At 44.0% G+C, this 19,609-nt stretch overlaps 1 protein-coding gene across 11 annotated transcripts in view; it reads right to left on the reverse strand.

The window, feature by feature from the left end:
• Positions 1-19,609, reverse strand: part of ITPR1 (inositol 1,4,5-trisphosphate receptor type 1) — a 147,234-nt gene that overhangs the window by 125,798 nt on the left and 1,827 nt on the right. For 7 of the 11 annotated variants that reach the window (XM_085072233.1, XM_085072232.1, XM_085072231.1 and 4 more), the window contains exons 2-3: positions 14,018-14,125; positions 10,269-10,339 (exon numbers count right to left, since the gene is read on the reverse strand). In XM_085072233.1, coding sequence (XP_084928359.1) covers positions 10,269-10,339; positions 14,018-14,125 — 179 coding nt within the window. Of the gene's footprint in view, positions 1-10,268; positions 10,340-12,637; positions 12,680-14,017; positions 14,126-19,609 lie in introns of all 11 variants that reach the window. The other 4 variants (XM_085072227.1, XM_085072229.1, XM_085072234.1 and 1 more) reach the window with 1 other exon arrangement.

The raw sequence follows: 19,609 nt of genomic DNA on the forward strand, positions 1-19,609 counted from the left end.
GTTAGCCCTAACACATAAGTCCCTCTCTGACTGAATAGTTGTTCATTAGAATAAAATTTTCGAGGAACACTGCGCTCAGTGTCAATCTGCAATGGCTATTCTGGTGTTTCCACACTCATGTGAGACATAAGGCTTCTTTTACACATTTGTCAGGGGCTACTAAAGCTAATCCAGCATTTTTTGCAGCTCCCTACCCCCAGCCAGCCAGTTGCCAAGCAAGGAAACAAACAGACATTTTCCAGTTTATTCCTGAAGATCCTGGAAGGTGCTTTTCAAGACTGACCTCAAAGCAGCAAATGGCTGCAAAAAAATGCAAAGCAGTTTTCAGAAACAAGAACCTTCACCAACAGCTCACTTGTTTCCTGGAGTTTGGATCACAAACTTTCAAGTCAGGCAGGAAAGACTGGAGGTTTTTACACACTCAGGCCCCAAATCACCAGGAGCTTGGCAGATCAGCACTGGCACCTTGAGCTCCACCCAGCAATGTGAAAAATGCAGCTGGAGGTGCTAGAACTGCAGTGGGGATGGAAGGAGAGGAGTCACACTCAGTGTTGACACATTAAGTACTATACTTCATCTTGCAGGGTGAATCCAGACCCTGCAGGAGAAGGACAGAGTATTCCACCTCCAGCAGCAGCACTGTGGGAAGGGAGAAGATGTGAGTGGCACAGGCTGTTTGCTGGAAGCACCTGGCAAGGTCTGCCTTCCCCAGCAGCACATTTTTATGGCTGGCAATGCTGGCAGCCTCAGCACTTTCCTTCTGACTGCTCTCAAGCACAAATACTCACAGCTCTACTTCCCTGGACACCAGCACTGCAGTCAGGGCTCCTGCTCAGTGAAGAACAGGCTGCCCAGAAAAATCAGAAGTGAAGTTATTTAACTTCTGGGTTGGGTTCCTCTTGGACTAATGACTGCCCTGTGGCACTTGGACACAGCACCTGTAAGGCCTCCTTGATACGACTATTTAGCGTATTTATCTCTTGTCTTCCTAAGTAAATAACCTAATCTGAAAATATTTTTGAATTGTAACTCAGTTCAAAGTAAAAAGCCTTATTTTTTAAGTTAAATTATTTAAGTTTTTAGTATAGCTTCCTGCTACTGCAAGCAGCACAGAACTTCACTGTGTCTTAAAAACAAGAGAAGGGAGATGATACAGATGAGACTCTCTGAAGATTTTGACACAGAGGAGCTCCCCAGGGGTGTTACAGTACATTCATCTGCTCCCTCTGAAAAACCAAACACCTCATGACCACAGGAAGTCAAGGGCTGAGAGGAAATCACACCTGGCCACAGAGAAATGTCAAGGGGGAAAAGCTTGAGGCCAGGCGTGGCTCCCTAAAGCTTACTGGGGAAGGCAAGCTGAAAAACAAAATTCCTGCAGCATCAAGATGCTAATCTAAATGTGAACAGGATGATCCAGGAGCATGGATCACACCTCCCCTGGGTGCTCATCAGGAATCATCGAGCCAAGGGGAGCCAAGAGGATGTGCCTGAAGCTGAGCCCTGCAAGTGTCAGCACTTGCAAGCTGAAAATGCTTTTCTGCACCAAACCTGAGTGTGTTTGGCACCAAATGTCTGTGCTTCCACACATCCAGCACAGGCCACAGCTCAGTCCTAGGAATGCCTTTAAGTGAACTACAGTAGCTTTTGGCTGATTAATGGCACTTTTAACTTTAAATGCAAAGCCCTGTCACAGAGGTGATGATCCACTGGTAACTCACTCTGGCTAGCAAATTCCAAAAGTTCCCAGCAAACTGGGAAGCATGATTTCCATGATCCTTGTCTAAATCCTTTTCCCATGTATTTGGGTATCTCAAGCACCCAACAGTAAGTGAACACAGCTCCAGAGAACTCCAATTCAAACAGAAGTGGAGAACTGACAGCTCACCCAGCCTCCCACCTCAAACTTGCCTATTTTGTATTTTTTATATTTATACCCAAATAACCAACTTGCACATAAGAAAACAGTAATTCATCACAGCTCCTGTACTGCAGAGAAACAAATCTTTGGCTCTACATTACCACAGTTGGATGGAATCTCACCCAGGGCCCTACCTGAGCCTCTCCCTTTAGTCTCTCAGTGCTTTAGATCATCAGTGTACAGCTCAAGATGTTCCCAGTACCTGGGAGACTTCTGCCCTCACACACAGGAGATTTTTTCCACAGGATTTATGACATTCTCCATCTGCCTGCATCCTTCTAAGCGAGTGAAACTCCTTCTGCAGAGCACTCAGGCTGTGCTGGCAGAAAGCACAACACCCACCCTGAAGTTTACCTCAAGGTCCTCTGGAAGCACTTGGGATTGATGAGATTCCCCAGCACCTCAATCTTCCCAGCTCACAGAACACTCTGAGAGCCTTCAAAAGGAGCTGAGCAAAAGAGATGGGGTGCACAGAAGAATACAACACTTGAGCCACTCTAAATATTAAGCAAGCCACAAATCTTAATAACTTTGCTATATTAAAAGATAGGCACCAATGTCACCCCACCCCCACAATTCATCAAGGCATTTCACTCCCTTGGGCTCTTGTGACTAAGTATAATATTTCATTAAATATCCTGTTCATACTGGCTTATGTACTAAGGAACACACTAATTTTAGAAAACTGATTAGCTAGTTCTTTCTAACCGAATGTTATTGTAGCTAAGGTCAGATTTTGCACTGAAACTATGGCAACAAAGCCACAGTATTCTTTTGTCTACAAGGTTGGGACCAGGTTTATTAACAGAACTGCTCTACTTAATAGCTCAGCTTTTTGGCAATCCCTTCCTCGATCCTACCTGAAATACCCTGAGCTTTCCAGAGGGGAAAAAGCTCAGACCTGCAAGAGTTGAGAAAGAACAAACATTCAAAACAGCATTTTCCTTATTTCTTCAACTTTAGGGCACAGTCAACCCCCCTTATCCCACACAGAACTCAAGACAGAACTGCCACCCACATTTGCAGATGGACAAAGTGCACAAATCAAACTTCTCACCAGGAGTTCAAATAAATCCCTCTCCTTCTGCTGTACCTGAACCACCAGATTGGGTTTCACACAGCGTTCCAGTTATGCATATTAATGGCACTTGCTGTTTCAAAGGGGCTTTGCTTTGCCTTCATCTCCATGCAAACATCCCAGATGAAAGCACTCGAAACCCAGGAGCTGGCAGGCAGCTGTTTGGCCACAGGACTCAGGGCACAGAGCAGCAGGAAAACACAACCCAGCAAATCTCTGCAGCCTGTGGCTCACAGCCCTGTGACAGCTTTGTCACACAGAGCCTCCCATTGATCTTGGGACACAGAAATAAATACGTTAAACCACCTGGATTAAACCAATAATTATTTAGCCAGTTGTTAATTCACTATCTCTGCTAAGCACATCAACACAGAATTCCAAAAGGGTTGGGGTTGGAAGGACTTTAAATCCCATCCAGTGCCACCCCAGCCATGGCAGGGACACCTTCCACTGTCCCAGGCTGCTCCAATGTCCAACCTGGCCTGGGACACTGCCAGGGATCCAGGGACAGCCACAGCTTCTCTGGGCAACAAAGCGCCACAGACTCAGAAAGTCTTTGGGATATCCTGGATCTTCATCACAAATATTTACTGACTGCACCACAAACTTGTGTGGCTTCGAAAGCCAGTGAGGAAGCACTGCAAGGGATGTGGGAAATGAAATAAAAACAGCTTTCCAATTCACTCTCCATGATGAAAAACCTAACCAACCTTGCCTTTGATTCCTGCATGCACCCTGATCAGCATGTCCCAAGCCTTAGCAGATACAACACAAACTTGTCTGTGTGGAAAAGCAACACTTCCAACTTCCCAGTTTTTTTAAAGAGACCTAAATGCTGCAGTGACAATTGTCCCCAACATCTGCTTGCACGTAGGCTGCAGTGGGCTAAAGTTTCACAATTCAGAGACAGGATTCAGGATTTCTTCATCTTATAAAGGGCAGCGAATTCAAATGCATACAAGCAGTTGGCAGTTTTCTAGTGCAGTTCTATAAATACTGAAAGATTCCTCATCAAGGCAGCAAAGTGTATTTTCGATTTAACTGTATCCTAATTCAGCAAGATTGAAAGATTTTGTTTTTACTCAAAATGCTCAGTGCACCAATTTTGAATAAAAAAAAATTATAGGCACAACATTAGACTGTGTTTTTATCATTTTTCTCTTCCCTCAAACAACCTAAAAGTTTATTTTGATTTTAGACTTCTTTTGATTTTTGCTCTTTTTTAAAAGGGGGTAAAAGGCATCATTTTTTTCTTTTTGTGGTGCTTGGCTGTAAACAGAAATTGCTAAGTGGGTATTCACTATTATGCTCCACTTTCTACTTCTGGTATTCAGCACAGGCATTTTAATCTGACTTGGACATCTCAAAACTGGAAAGGAGTTTCAATTGCAAGTGATGGATTTCTCTGCAAGAAGGCTTTGGCCTCAGCACTCAGGCACTCCCCAAAGTTCTGCTTCCTGCATGAAAAACAAATCCTGCTATTTGAACTGCTAATATCAGAGTGAAAAAAAGAAGTCATATTTAGACTCTTGTTTAAATATTCCTTAAAGGAATCCAGGCATCTTAATAATTAATGCATCCCAGCATTTCAGCAGCAATAGAAACTCTGTGTTCAAAAGGAAAAAAAGCCCAAACTTGGCTGTGCAGCTCAGGTCTGTCCCATCCTCTTCCCCACCATTCCAGGTAGATGAGCTCAACCTTCTGCAAAACACCCACTCCAGCTGAGCTGAGAGAGTCAAACAATTCAGGCTATTTCACATCCAAGTTAAAGAGCTGCTGTCATCACCACAGCAGATCTGGAGCAGTGTGCATGGAGAGCACCAGGACTCAAGGCTGCCCACTTACTGGAAGCTGAACAAGGAAGCTCAGGGCTGATCCCACAGAAAGCTCGTGATGAGCACAGGGGTGGCACTGAACCACCTCACAGCCTACAAAGGGCACTCTATGTGCTGCTCAGATTCTTCCAAAACTAACAGACAGGCACCTGGTTATTTGTTTTAGCTTGTTTTTTAATTTTCAGAAGTGTTTGGGCAAGCTGTGTATGTGACCCTTCAACTGAAAGAATCCCTTAATCTCAGCCCTGATGCTAAACCATAAACAAGCTTGCCCTGGCTAAATAAGGGTAAATAATGTGTATGTGTGCAACAGAATTCCTGAGCCTCCATCAGACCTGCATGAATCACAGATTTCCTTCATATTTTTCCTCCATATGGAGTTTCCTTCATGTAACATAAAGCAGGAGTGGGGAGACTTCAGATGACCAAAGGCAAAGCTCTGATGGGCAAAACATAAAACACTTCTGCTGGGGAGAAGCACATTGACCTCACTGATGCTGAGCACAGGGATAACTCAAGAATATCCATCAAAACTGTGGCTGGATATTGGGAAGGAATTCCTGGCTGTGAGGATGGGCAGGCCCTGGCACAGGGTGCCCAGAGAAGCTGTGGCTGCCCCTGCATCCCTGGCAGTGTCCAAGGCCAGGCTGGACAGGGCTTGGAGCAACCTGGGACAGTGGAAGATGTGGAATGGTATGAAATGAACTTTAACCCTTCCAACCCAATCCATTCCATGATTCACACTAAATATAGCTTTCCTACCCACACATTTATAAACTGCAGCTGCCCAGGGGGTTCCTCCCACCTCAGCTGAAGCTGCAGCTCCAGGCTGAGCCCCCCAGAGCTGGCCCCCAGCACCTGCACAGGCTGCACTCACAGCAGCACACCGGGGATTAGGATCACAAGAACAAACACAATCTGAACTACTCCTCTCCTGCTTCGCCATGAGGGTATTTTAAGTCTAAGATATGGGTTCATTCCTTGAACATCTTGCCAAAAAAAGCGTGTTGCCCAGCAACTACTAAAACAATGTTCTGGAAGGAGGGAGCTGCTGGACAAATTAACCCAGTGAGTGCCCTTTTTGCCAGAGTTTCCAGCAGCTATTGCAGAGCTGCTGGAAGCCTGGCAGACAGCTCTGCATCCCAAATAAAGAGCTGTAAGGAATTTCCTGAGAAGGCTGTCAGACAGACTGTTTTGCTGTAGTAGCAGTGTCTTGCATTAAACAAACACATTTGGCTACGCTGCAGTACAAATGAACACAAATAAACCTCTGAAATGCACAGGCAAACTCCCTAATAGAGCACACAACAGCAGCTCCAGCACAGAATTGCCAGCCCCAGGCTCTGCTGCAGCTCCACCACCACGGGCAGCTCTGAGTTTGATTGCAGAACAGGGATCTCTCTGTGCCTTTCAGCAGGAATCATTTCCAGTGAAATGTGGGGCTTGAGCCCAGCTGATGATCAGCTCCAGCTCACAGTCCCCACATCAATCCATGCATGTTAAAAGGAAATTCACTTGTAGCCACTCTTTAGTCACACTCAAAGATGGCAATTAGAGCAGTGGTTCCAGCTTAATAAAAAAAATTAAATGTATTTTTTGTTCAAAGAAGTGCAGATAACCAAGGAACTGTCACACTTCCTTTTTTTGGAGACTCGTACATGTCTGATTTCTTCCAGGAATCTCATCTGTACACAGTATGTTTACAACAGTTAAGTAAAAAAACTCTTTTGCAAGAATTTTCATGTTAACATTTTTAAAAAGAAACACCCTAATGAACATACTCTTCTGTCTTCACATTTTGCAAGGCAGTTTTAGAGGACTTTTGAATTATTTGGAGCTGAAAGCACAAAGGGCCAGAGAGACACTGTACTTGAAAAAAGAAACCCAAACACACCCAAACCACCATATTCAAAGTGGACACAAAGCCAGAATAAAAAAAATCCACTGAAATATCCTAGACCATAATTACCATCCAACCTCAAACCACTGACCTCAGGTGCTATGAAATCCTGATTGGGACAGAAAAAAAGTAAGAAAAAGAAGCAACCTTCACACCTTCAAGTGATCAAATGAGTATTTAAATGACTTAGAGGCATCACAGCATTTATCACATGAAGTAACTGCAGGTAAACACTCACAGGAACTTGAGAGTGCTGCACTAACTTCCTCTGGAGTTGGAAAAAAGTGAAGTGCTGGAGTTCTTTCCATCTAATAACCCTGGAATTCCTTTTTCTCTTTTCTTTTTTAACATCTCACTTACACTTTTACTCCACACTCCAACCCTGAACACCACCCCCTCTGACTCTCAGCTGCCTCTTGCACCTCACCCCTCCCAGGGCTCCCCCACCACCAGCTCCATCTGTCAGCCTCCTTTTTCCACAACTTTTGTCAACAAAACGAGTCCTGCTGTCCTCAGGATCCCTCTGCTCGCTTCCCTCCCCGCAGCCTGCAAGGCTCTGTGGCTCCAACTCCATCCCTGCTGCTGCACATCCTCCTGTCCCACCACACACATCCACTTCCCTCGCTCTGTTTGCCTCAGGACAACTCCAGGCTGATCTTTTCCCAAGCAGTGATTTCCCAGCACACAAACCCCACCTCCGTTTCAGCTGGCAAGTGGCTGTTTTTAGGAACACGTTGCTCAGGCAGGGCTATTTTCACACCACGAGCAGGTTAGCAGTGTTTGGTGACAGAACACACTCACATTGAGGCACTGCTGTCACATCCCTCTCTCCAGGCACAGGGATGGTGCACAGCAGCTCTGCTGCATGGCAAGGAGCTGAAGTGGAAAGAAAATCCCCCACCCTCTAGAGCAGGGCCTTGCTGCTTCCACAAGATACCAGTAATTTAATATAGCCATCAAAACATGACTTTTTACAACCTGAAACACCTGTGGTTAGGAAAAAAAGCAGGATGGGTTCATTCTGGATATATAGGCTTGAGTTTCACCCTGAATTTTCTTGGGAGTCACGTATGCATATCGAAGCAGTCAATCTTGCTTCTAGAGATCTCTCTTGATGTTGATTAAGCATGAAATTTATATTTACAACTGTTTAACGTCTGCCCACAGAAGACAGGTCTGCTCTGAGAAGCTCACAATGACACTTCTTTAAAACGATACCAAAAATAAGATCCTCAAGCCTGGCCAAAGGTCACAGGCTCAGTGTGCCTCCCAGAGGGGACTTCAGATGGCCCTGACCTGGATCTGGACACCCTGGAGCACAGGGACATAAACCAGGTCACCAAGCCAGAGAAATGATTTTGCAGTCCTCTGTAGGAGTATAATGCAAGTGACTTGCATTTGATTAATTCTGTTCTCACTCCAGGCAGATTTTCAAACATTCCTTCTCATTTATCAGTGCCTGATCCCACTTCTCAGGCCTTAGCTGCTGTGATGACCAACATGATCCACAGAATGTTTTAGGATGGAAGTGACCTCAAAACTCATCCCATGGACAGGGACACTTTCCCCCTACACCACGTTACTCCCAGCCCCATCTAACCTCCTCATAAAATGGGGTCTTTTCCATTTCTGGTGAAGATGGGGAGATAAACTTCACTATTCTCTCTTCTGAACATATTTATCATGGAAAGCATTTTATCTCAGACTACACTTACCAAGTATGTGTATAAATAACAGAAAAGCCTGCTAAAATTTTATTACTTTTGTTGCCATTTACCATTAAGCATAAACTACCCCATGAAAGCTTTACTGAAGTAACTACAAAGGTTGGAAAAGGTTCACACCATTCTTTCTCCCTGTATAAATTATAAGTAATATGAGAACATTTACAATGTCTAACCATGGTGTTTTATGTCAGACAAATGTCTCTCTGTACTTGCAGTTCCTAAACTGTGCTAGCAAGAGCTGCCTTTTTCTCATTCTTTTCTCTCTCTCCCTCTCTCCCTCCTCCTCCTTCTGCACCCAGCAGTCTCAGTCAAATCTGGCTTTATTCTTTCATACGATTTTAAAATCAAGAATGCCTCGAGTCAAAGCTCTGCTTCACATAACATTGCTCTGTTTTGGAGAGCTTAACACTCAATGCTGAAACTTCCCCAGGTTGCCTCTTCAGTGTTTCAATTATCAGCTCTTCAGTTTTCCAGGAAAAAGGGAGAAAAACCAACAAGAACTCACAGACTTCAGCAGTATTTTAAAAGGAGAGTTTCATTATATGAGACATCATGTCATGGCAAAAAACCCCAAACCCACCCAAATGACAGCAAAACTGACAGTATAGATGGCACATGATTTTCAAAGGCAATCACCTGCAGTTCTGGCCAAACCTGAACAGAATTGTGGTCATTCTGAGGCCCTGATAAAGGCAAAGCATAACCAAGGAAACAATATTCACTCAAAGAAACAAGACCCACAGTTGCTGCTACATCTGAGACAATACAATCCAGATCAAAATTGTAGAATATTTGGTTGAGTTATCCTTTGGGTAAAAGATGCAACCCAGGGATGAGAAAAAATTCAAGGTCTTTAGAAAGAAAATCCCAGTTAGTGCTTCTCTTCCTGTCTGAGGCCCTTCTTGACCACGTCAGCCCTTGCCAAACTGCAAAGCCACAGCACTAATTTCTTATCACTGAGCATAAGTTTCCTGGCAGAATGAAAGCAAAGCCCAAGGTAGCTCATATCAAATTAGGTCAGACAACAATAGCTGTGGCAAACAGTTGCTCCTTTTTATTTGCCTCCTCTCTGAAACAGGTTTGGTGTTGGGTAATTAAAAAGGATGTATGATAGAATGGAGAAAAAGAAATGAAATTTCCAGGTATCCTGGAAGTTTGGATAGATCTGAAAGGCAAACAATTAACAACCTCAACCCCATCCCCTCACAAAGCTTTCTTCTCAGTTCCTGGGTTTGGCTGGGACAGAGTTAATTTTCTTTGCAGTGGCTGGTAGAGCCACATTCTGGATTTGTGCTGAAACTGTTGATAACACAGGGATGTTTCAGTTATTGCTGCGCAGATCTCTGCTCCTCATGCCACCTGCAAGGGCTGGGGGTGCACAAGGAGCTGGGGGGCACAGCTGACCCCAGGGACACCCCAGACCATAGGGCATCCCACCAGGATATAGAGCTGGGGGCATCTGGAGCAATGGCATTTGTCTTGGTCCAACACCTGCCTGCCCACAGGAAATTAATTTCTTGCTTTGCTTGTGTGTGAAGCTTTTCCTTTATCTACTAAACTGTCAGTTTTCTCTTTTCCTCACCCAATTCTCTCCCCCATCCCACCAGGTGGGACTGACTCAGGTTAAACCACCACAATCCCACAGACATTCAACACACATTTTTTCCTCCTGAGCTGTCCTCCATGGAAAGAGATGACACTAAAACATGCTTCAGAAATCAGAGAGGTCAGAAATCGTTACACATCACTGCACAAAATGAAGAATCATTTCTAAGCAGAAGGGTAAGGAGCTGTCTGACCAACTTACCTCTGAATTTTTTGGGTGGGTTGTTAAGATCACCTGCTTCTGGCTGTACAACACACCGATCATCCACAAGGCTGCAAAGAAATGAGCAGTGAAGTGAGATTCCATCCCCCTGCAGTCCCTTACATCCTCGTCAACAAAACCAAAGTCGTTCACTTGCAATATTTCATCCGAGTGGCCACTTCAGCAGAAGACATTCCCCAAATGCCAACTTATGCCAGATCTTTCTAAGAAGCATGCAGCTAATTTTTACTGTTGCCCAGAGCTATGCTCCTGGTAGGTGGGACAATAAATAAGTCATTGCTCCTGTGTTCTGCATCGTCTTTCTGTCCCCTGCTCGAGGTGCAGACAGAACAGCCCATATTCTAGGGAGGTGACAGACAGCCTCAGGACAGGTCCTGCCTCTTGGACAGATTTGAGTCAAGCTGCAAATGGGTTTGTATGAATGGAGAACAGGAAAACATGACAACTGTGCAAACTGGACACTGACCCTGGGATCCCTCAAGCATTAAGAAATGGCAGAAACAGTCACTGCCACAATAAAAATTGACTCCAGAGAGAAAAGAAGGCACAAAAGTACCTTCCTGCTCACCAGCCAAACACAAGGTGAGTCAAGGGATTGAGCCAACCTCCTCCTGTTCTGCCAGGAAGGGAGTGAGCTGGACAAGTAAACCCAAGAGATTCCAACAGGGAATGCCAGGACAGCTTTCTGTCCCTCTAAAACCACTCAGGGTCAATTGAAATCCCACAGAATGAAGGAAATGTAAGAAGCACCTGTTCTCACTGCTCTGCCTGGGCAGGCTGTGGATCGAGGTGGAATTGCATTTTTACCAAACACCACTTCCAAATTGGAAAATTGCACCTGTAACCAAAGACTTTGGGGTTGGATTTGATCCTAAATGACTCAATTTGGCCCCTTAAAAGCAATCTGTCAAAGAGGCTTTCTACACAAACGTAGAAAGTAAAACTCCAAGGTCAGAGGTTTGAGAGGTCCATTCTCATGCAGAATCAACTTGAGAAAGACTGAGACCTAGAATATGAGAGTTGTTCCTTGCAGAGGCTGGTCACATGCAGGGAGCATCTTGAGACAACAATTAGAGAAAATAAGGAAGTGCATGAAAATTAAGAGATCAGAGAAACTAAGTGGGCTCAACAGTTCTATGCATCTAAAATTTGCATATGCAAACATTCAGAGTGAATTGCTTTTTCCCCATGGATTTTCTCCCTACTTGGTACTATTTATACATATAGGTGCTCCAACATGAATGGTATTAACATTTGAGCTGAAGCACCTGCTTCTGGTGAACAAAGGGCCAAAAACGATCAAGAAAATAGGTTACTCTGATCATCCCACACAGATTATCTCAGTGCAATACATCCCTCTCATCTGAGATTAAGTTGAAAGTAAAGAGGAACTTCCCAAACTGGTAAGAGAAAAATTTTACAGGGTGAAAAACACGAAAGAGGATATCTTGTACATCAGTAATCATCATGATGACAGCACTGAGTTTGGGAAACAGCAAGAGTAAAGTCCTGATTAAGCAATGTGTCATGGGAATATTAAATAAGAACACTCTTCAGAGATTTAGGACAGCATTAGAATGTAGAGTGGTATCTGCTCCTCAACCTTCAGTAACCACATAACAAGTCATTACACATCGTTATGACATCAGACTGTCAAAACTCCACATGGTCTAGAGGACAATTACACCAAATCTTTCCTCTGCTGCTTTAATTTTCTCCAGGACAAAGACTAAATTAAATATGGCACAAAACTAATTCGATTATAAAGGCTTATTAAGATGATAATGCATTTCATGTTTCTCATAGCAATTAGGAATTCTGGCTTAAATTAGGCTCAGAAGATATGTGGCCATTATATAATGCAGTTACCTTAAAACAGCACTAAGCAAATCAAAGAGGAGGGGTGAACACTGGGAGGTCTTTAGGTCTCTCTGCCATGAGAACATCTCATCAAGCCTAGGAAATACACGTGCTTGGGGCCTGTAATGTCCAAAAGAACTACCCATGGTGAAAAATATCTGCTCAGCAATGCCATCAGAAGCCACAGCCACTGCATACTGTTCATCATGCACCGTTTGGGATTCCACATGACATTACAACTTTCTACTTGGTCTGGAATTATTTACTGCCAAACTCGCTTCAGGACTGGGAAGAAAAACAATAGCCAGATGTATAGGATAATTCACGTTGCCAGTGTTCAGCAGATAGTATTTGGCCCGTTCCACAGCTGATCCAGGGCTGCAGAGTGCACGTGTCATATTTGACGAGGACCTGGGAAATTTGTCAAATACATTCGCCAAATACTATTCAACCAACCCTACTTACTACATCCCTTGCTTTTATCATACCTTCTTTCCTTTCTGGCAGCATCCCATATTTTCTTCTCTTTCCTATAATAGATCATGGTGCATCTTCAGTGTCTGCTTCCTTCTCTGCCCCCTTATTTTCCAGAATCCTAATAGCTAGAGGACTAAACCTACAAGTTAGTTTGGAGTCACTCAGGTGAGATTCCAGCCCATCGATTCCTGCCGAGGACACTTACCAGGATGCTGTCTCTGTACCCTGCTTGGGAGCTCCACTTATCACATGAATCTGGGCTGTAGGCATCAAAAAAATGTGCTGTGACTGTACCCACCCTGAGGCCCTTAGGGCTACTGGAAATGAGAAAGAGCAGGTTGTGTGCAAACCCCTCACTCTGGCAGCACAGCCCCGTGCTGGCGCAGCTCCCACAGCCCTGTGGCACACGCTGCTCCCGCCCTCGCACTCCTCACACCTTTGGGGAGAGGGGGAAAAGTGCTCCTGGAGCTTCTCACCCTGCAAGGGCTCCTCCCCAAGCAGCACCCAGCTCCTCTGCCAGCTCCTGGTGTGTGGAGAGCATCCTCCTCAGCAGGATCAAACACTGCCTGGCCCTCCTCAGAGCTGCGTTCAATTCCATGGTGCGCTCTGCCAGCTCTTCCTTTCCCCACGTGAAAAGCTACTTCTTTTGGTTAATGGAGTAGCATTCACTTCTCCCTGCTCCGGGGCACCTGCTCTGTGTCCTTGGGGGAGGCAGCAGAAAGGGGATCTGTGGGAAGCACACCAGGGCAGGAGCCAGCATGGCACAGCTCCCACCGCAGCTCCAGAGCTCTGGCAAAGCACGAGGGTCAAACCATGTTCTCCTTTGACTGGAGAAGAACAGGTGTTTGTAGGAGAAACCTCAGATTAAACTTCAATTTTATGGCAGAACTAGTCGTAGTGGTGAGTTGGTGGTGTTTAAACCATTTGGCTTGGGGATTTGGTTAGATTTTTTCTTTTTTTTTTTTAGATATATACCTCTTTTAAACTACTTCCATTGCCTGTGCTACATCCTTTTGTGCAGTCAGCAGAGTGCGCTGGGGTCTATCCATCCCTGACTGGAGCAGGGGGCAGGGAGGGACAGGACTGGACACACGGATGGACACGGGACAGACAGCAACATGGAAATCATTGGATTGCATTCATTCCCCCTACCCACACCTTCACTTGACAAGGTTCCTCCTCCCCACCAAGGACATAAAACCACACCACCAGCCATTGATATGCTCTCCAGCCTCCCAAAATCTATCCTGCCATATTAACTTTAGGCCAAATCTATCCATAAAGCTCCCTTGCTATACCCAGCGTTCCCCAGGATCAGGCTCAGGAGAGCTAGCTGAGCTCTGCTAGTCCTTCTCACGGTGTTTTTAATACAAGAGAACAGCTGCCCTTACCCCAAAGTGCTAATAAATCCATTTGTTGAGCCCTCTGCATAGAGAGAACAAATATCTCCAATATGAAGGAAGCTCGACATCTTGTCAGTCATCTCTGGCTTACTGCCCCTGGAAGAAAGAATAAAGAATAAAGAATAAAGCACAACATGAATCAGGCAGCATTCCTTGGTGCAGCTACCAGAGGTTACAGTAACAGGACCCTTTGCCTTTGATTATTTGTTTGTTTGGAAAACTGAGCAAGTTCTTGCAGTGGAATTTCAGGTATCAAAAAAAACCCAGCACTCCAGAGTGCTTGCTTGGAAAAACAAACCAGGGAAAAACAAGCAGCTACTGGCAACCCATTCCATGAGGGATTGCTTCACAGGCAGGCATTCATCCCAGAGGATGCTGCATTTCAGTCCAGCTGTACCAACCCATTGCACCCCACCTGCCAGAGGGAACTGCTTCAGTTTAAGGCATATTTGGAACTAAATCACATTTCTTTGCCAGAATTAAAGGTAGGTTTAAGCAACCTTTAAAGGTTCTCCTTTGTGGTGGAATTCACACCTCAATTCAAAATATTGACCTGATTCATGCCAACAGTTTTTGGTCACATCAGTATTTTGACATGACACCAGCAGCCTCCTGCTCACACCTGCAGGCCCAAAACCAGAACTAGGTGAAGACCCACTCGGTATGGCTGACAACAGACTTTGCATGTAAGAACATAAAGATTTTTCCAATGCTTTATTTCGATGCTTGAATGCTTTATCAGGATCCAGATCCCTGTGAAATCAGCAATACTTCAATCCTGGGTTTAAAATAGATGGCTTAAGTGGAACACTGAGGAGACAGACACTGAATGTTGTATTAAGAACTTTATTTTTTCTAAAGCCCCAAGTCCGAATGACACAGAACCCACCTGTCATTTAAATAAATATAGAAAAAAGGTGAGCTTCAATCTGTCACAGCAACAAAGAGACAACGTGAGCCCAAACAAAAGCCCCAACAGAACAGATTTTCAAAGCTACCATTTCTAAGGCCATTTACTGGTTTTTCTGGAGATCCTCCCAAACCCTGCTTTTTGATCACTGAGTTCAAAAGGCCCAAGCAGCTCCTGTGCTTGAGGTTTCAAACAGCAGGAGCACCAAGCTGCTCCTCCTGGCAGGACTGTGAGCCCTGCCAGCCCACACTCCCACAGATCAGGGAAAAAGAACTCAAAACCCTTCACCCTCTCTCCATCACACCCAAGGAGGATCTAAGTGGTCTAAGAGCAGGACAACTGAGCAGCAGGAAATTCTGCTTATTACAGAGCACAGCCCTGCCACTGTGCAGGGATAAAAATTCCCTTTCCCTGGACATTATCTTGTTTACCAAGAGCATAAGGATCAGATTGTTAAGCAAGGCTGGAGCTCAACAAGGACAGATTCATGGAGATCTAAAAGGTGATGTCTGCAGCTATGAAAGGGCAACCAAGACACTTTTCTTTTGAAAAGGTCCAACCAGCCCTCTCTCCTCACTCCCATAGGATCTGTGCTGCTGGGAATAACAATAACTTTCATCATTATTAAGTCAACACACATTACAGATATTCTATCCCTGGAAATCTGTACCCCTGGTACAATTCAAAACAAATTCAGGGAAACCAAGAGATAACAGTCCAAGCTGATATGCAGGTAAAAGGGTCTCAGCTCCTCCAGAATCAAATCTGGGTGCACATCAAAACCCTTTGGCTCCAGGTTGCTTGTTAAACGCCAAGTCCTTCAGCCACTGCATGTTACACAGCCTGTTCCCATTCCTTCCTGATAAGTGGACAGAAAAACACTGCTACCTATTTTAAGATATATGCCACAAAACATACAGAAATATGCAGAGAGTGACTGAATTAGCAGCACTGGAAATACAACTTTTTCCCATTTCCTGACTTGGATGATAACTACCAACTTTAGACCAAAAAACTTTTCATCCCTCAAAGTTAAGCTCAGCTCTGAATTAATACAGCCTAAAGCAAAAGCTATCTAAGCCAACAAAAAAAATTCCAAATTAACCCTTTCTGCAATGGCATTCACATTTTTTTCCAGGCTGTGAGGGGGAATACTTTTTTCTTTTCAAAGAGGCAGATGTTCATCACAGCTGAACCAAGGGAATGTGAAGGTCAAAACTATTGACTTCCATTAGAGATTTTTTTTCTTGGCAAAAGGAAAAAAAAATAATCTCAGACCATTGACCAAAGCCAGGCTCAGGGATGAACAAGCAAATTCCTGCAACACTTTCCAGGATACAGCCTCAATTGCTACCCTGACTGAGCTTCAAAGCTGTTTATAGTCTCCTCACAAGGGACTAACAAAATTACTCCAGTTATTGGCACCAAACACTAAGTGATCAGCCACCACCAGTGGAGTATTTTCCACCTTTGTTGAGGACAACTGGGAAATGTGAAGGGAAAAGTAGAACTGGAAGGTTTTCAAGAGCAAAGTTCCCAAGTACCCAGCTTGAAAACCTGTTTCTAAAAAATGCTGTCACCAACAGCTGACCACACCAATCCTCCCAAAAATCAGACCTCTACAGGAGTAATTTTTGATTATTTTCTTCAGCAGGAGAATCCAGAAGCGGAGGCAGTAAAAATCTGCCAGCCTTGGCACATTTATCTTGAGTTCAAAGCACAGGGAGAGCACAGGGACTGAGGAGAACAGGTTTGCTCCTGGACACGTCAGGCAGAGCATCTGTGTGTGTCCCCTGGCTGGGGAGGGGACACTTCCCTCCACATGGCACTGACCACACACAGGACATGACCACCACAAGTCCCTGGAAGTTCTGGACAGGAGGATTCCAGGAGGATTTTCACTCTCCCCATTCCTGGCTTTCATGGGCTCAGCACAATCCCACTGCTGAAAAAGCAATTGTGCTCCCTGGACAAATACAACCATTACCCCACAATTTATTTATTTTAGATATGCCAGTGCCAAGAGCAATTGATTATACCAGAGGAGGGGACAGCCCTAAAGGAACATTTGCAGTTATTCTGTGCCTAATGCCAGTTTTAATGGCACTCTCACAGCCTTGCAAGAGAGGCTGCAGGAAATTTGTGCTGTTCCAGCTGTAACAAGGCAATATTGGCCAGGGAGCATCATCCTCCTCTTCCCCTTAAACACTGCAGGAAAACAAGATTCCCTCTAGGTAAACTCACTTTGAAAAAAATTGAAGATGAAGCACTGATAGGCATGGCAATATCTAGCAAAAATGAAGTCAGCTTTCTCCAAGCAGCTTAACTCAGGTGGCAGCGATGTCGACAGCAGCAATCCAAGTTTTAAAAATAATGTTCTTTTCCCACTAAGCTGAAGGTTCTAATTTTAACAGACAGAAGGACTTGCCAGACTACAAAAGAAACATGAACTAAAAGTGGACTGTACATTGAGAAGTTAACTGTATCTGCCCATAGACATCAAAAAATTCCTGAGATATGAACACATTCTACAGTATTTTTTTTAAGCCCTGAAAGCCTGAATTTTTATAATTATGTTGGAGCCTATTTCCTCATGCCTATATAAAAGTTAGTGTCTAAGTATGTTTTATATACAGTTTATCTGCACAGGAAAATAAAATCAAGTCTCTGCTTAAGAAGCTGACTAAAAATAAACAAATATAGAAATCTGCTGCATTTCATGTGAATTTCAAGTGAATTTCAAGACACTGACCTACAAGTTATTCTGCTAGTCTATAGCTCTGCTCTATAGGGCTGGATCAGAAAATGCACCAGCTAAATCCAGGCAGAGAATTAAACCCAGGAAAACCTGCTGTTCAGCTCAGGAGTTTCAGGACTTTCCCCTCCTGCTCTGCTGAGCACAAATCTGCACCACAACACCACGAGTCTGATGTTCTGCAAGAACACAAAGTGACACAACCCCAGGGATCAGTTCTGATTATTTCTTACGACAGATTATCTTGTGTGTATCTTCAAAAGAAGCTGCTTTTCCTATAGCAAAAAGGATTGCACAGAAGCAGTTGTGAAATGCAAAGGAGGGGTTTGTGCAATACCTTGACCACGGTTTGTCCCTAAACCCAAGGTGAAGCTCTGCAAACCCAGAACAGTTCCCAGCAGCTCTCAGGACTCAGTTGTATTTTAGGGCACAAGCAGAGCATATGTTCAGCCTAATGGCCTTGAATAAGCCAGGATAAGCTTAATATAGTCCCTGAAATGCAATCCTTTTTCTCATGAAAACACATTTCACACTGGCAGTTAAAGCAGGATTAACAGTAAAAACACTGCAAAATCAAACTGACTGCTCAATATCAAATACCTTAATGAGACAGCTGCCTTTTGAAACCCTCAGAATGGGAAATGCAACTGCTTTGTAAACATTTCACGCTAATTTCTCCCATCACTCATCTCAGTGCCGATGCTAAGTTAATAAAAACAGGTTTCAAGAGCAACGCTGAAGTTTGCTTTCCTTGAAGAGCAGAGTCAAGGCCCCGTTTGAAGTCCCTCTTCACGGGGACTGGTTGTGACAACATCCCTGCACTGCCATTCCTCATCTCAAGCACTTGTGAAAGGACTTTTCAAAGAATCCAAAGCCATTTCCCTGCTTTCATGTCTCACACGTCTGCTTTGCGTGGGATTTTAATTCTTTATCCTACAACTGCAAATCCCGTTTGTAAAATAAACAAACCCAAATGTGTCTTACTGCCGAGGGTTTGATTCACAGCAACTGGGATACAAATGACTGTATCTTTCTAAGATGGTTCTAGTGATGTTTGTTTAGAGCAAAAAGAAGCTCCTTGCTGTGCCCTGCAGTCCCAGGATGCACTTAGGGCTCGACTGGCAGATTTGCACTGTGCTTTAGTGCTCAATGAAATAAACACTGGCAATTTTATATGTGCTGCTACCAAAATTGGAGCAGCACTTCATCAAAGTCTTTTTCACTTTAAGAATAGAATCTCAAACTGAACTTAATAGTTTCAACTTCATTACTGCAGACAGGAAGCTCTAGAGTCAAAGTTTAATTTTGTTTCGGTTTTTGATAGAAACAAGACCAGAATTTAAGGGTAAAGAGACAACAAAGAAGCAAACACAAAGAACTGCTTAATGGCATAAGCAGAATCATCCAGAAATTAACAGATCTGAGAACTCCCAAGACCAGGTAAGTCTGTGTTTGAACTATGTGGAATTGGGTCATTAATATTGGTAAATTAGGCCAAGCAAGTAAACATTTTTTAAATGCAACCATACCCTGTATTATACTGAAGGTCCAGTACTTAATCTAATAAATCCAAACATCACAAGATTACTTGGATGAAAATTTGGCCTTATAGACTAACCAAGATTTTATGTGTTTTTTTCGATAACACCCGCAGAGCATTCTCTATCTATTTTCACAGGTGCAGGTAACGTGAAAATCAGAACCCAAACCTCATGTTTCTCATTCTTATTTCAGTAAAAAAAGGAAGATTTCCTCCCTGAGGACGCTGAGAAAGATTGCTAAGAATCCCATTAAAACAGCCAAAGCAGGGAGGAAGTGCTTTATTTAAAAGATCATCCAGTGAATAATCACCGTGCTGGGGCTGAGGACAGAGCTCCGTCATCTGCAAAGCTTCTGACTTAGCAAATCTAAAAGG

The sequence above is a fragment of the Lichenostomus cassidix genome, chromosome 12 (assembly GCF_008360975.1).
Source record: "Lichenostomus cassidix isolate B80296 chromosome 12, HeHo_3.0, whole genome shotgun sequence".
NCBI lineage: Eukaryota > Metazoa > Chordata > Aves > Passeriformes > Meliphagidae > Lichenostomus > Lichenostomus cassidix.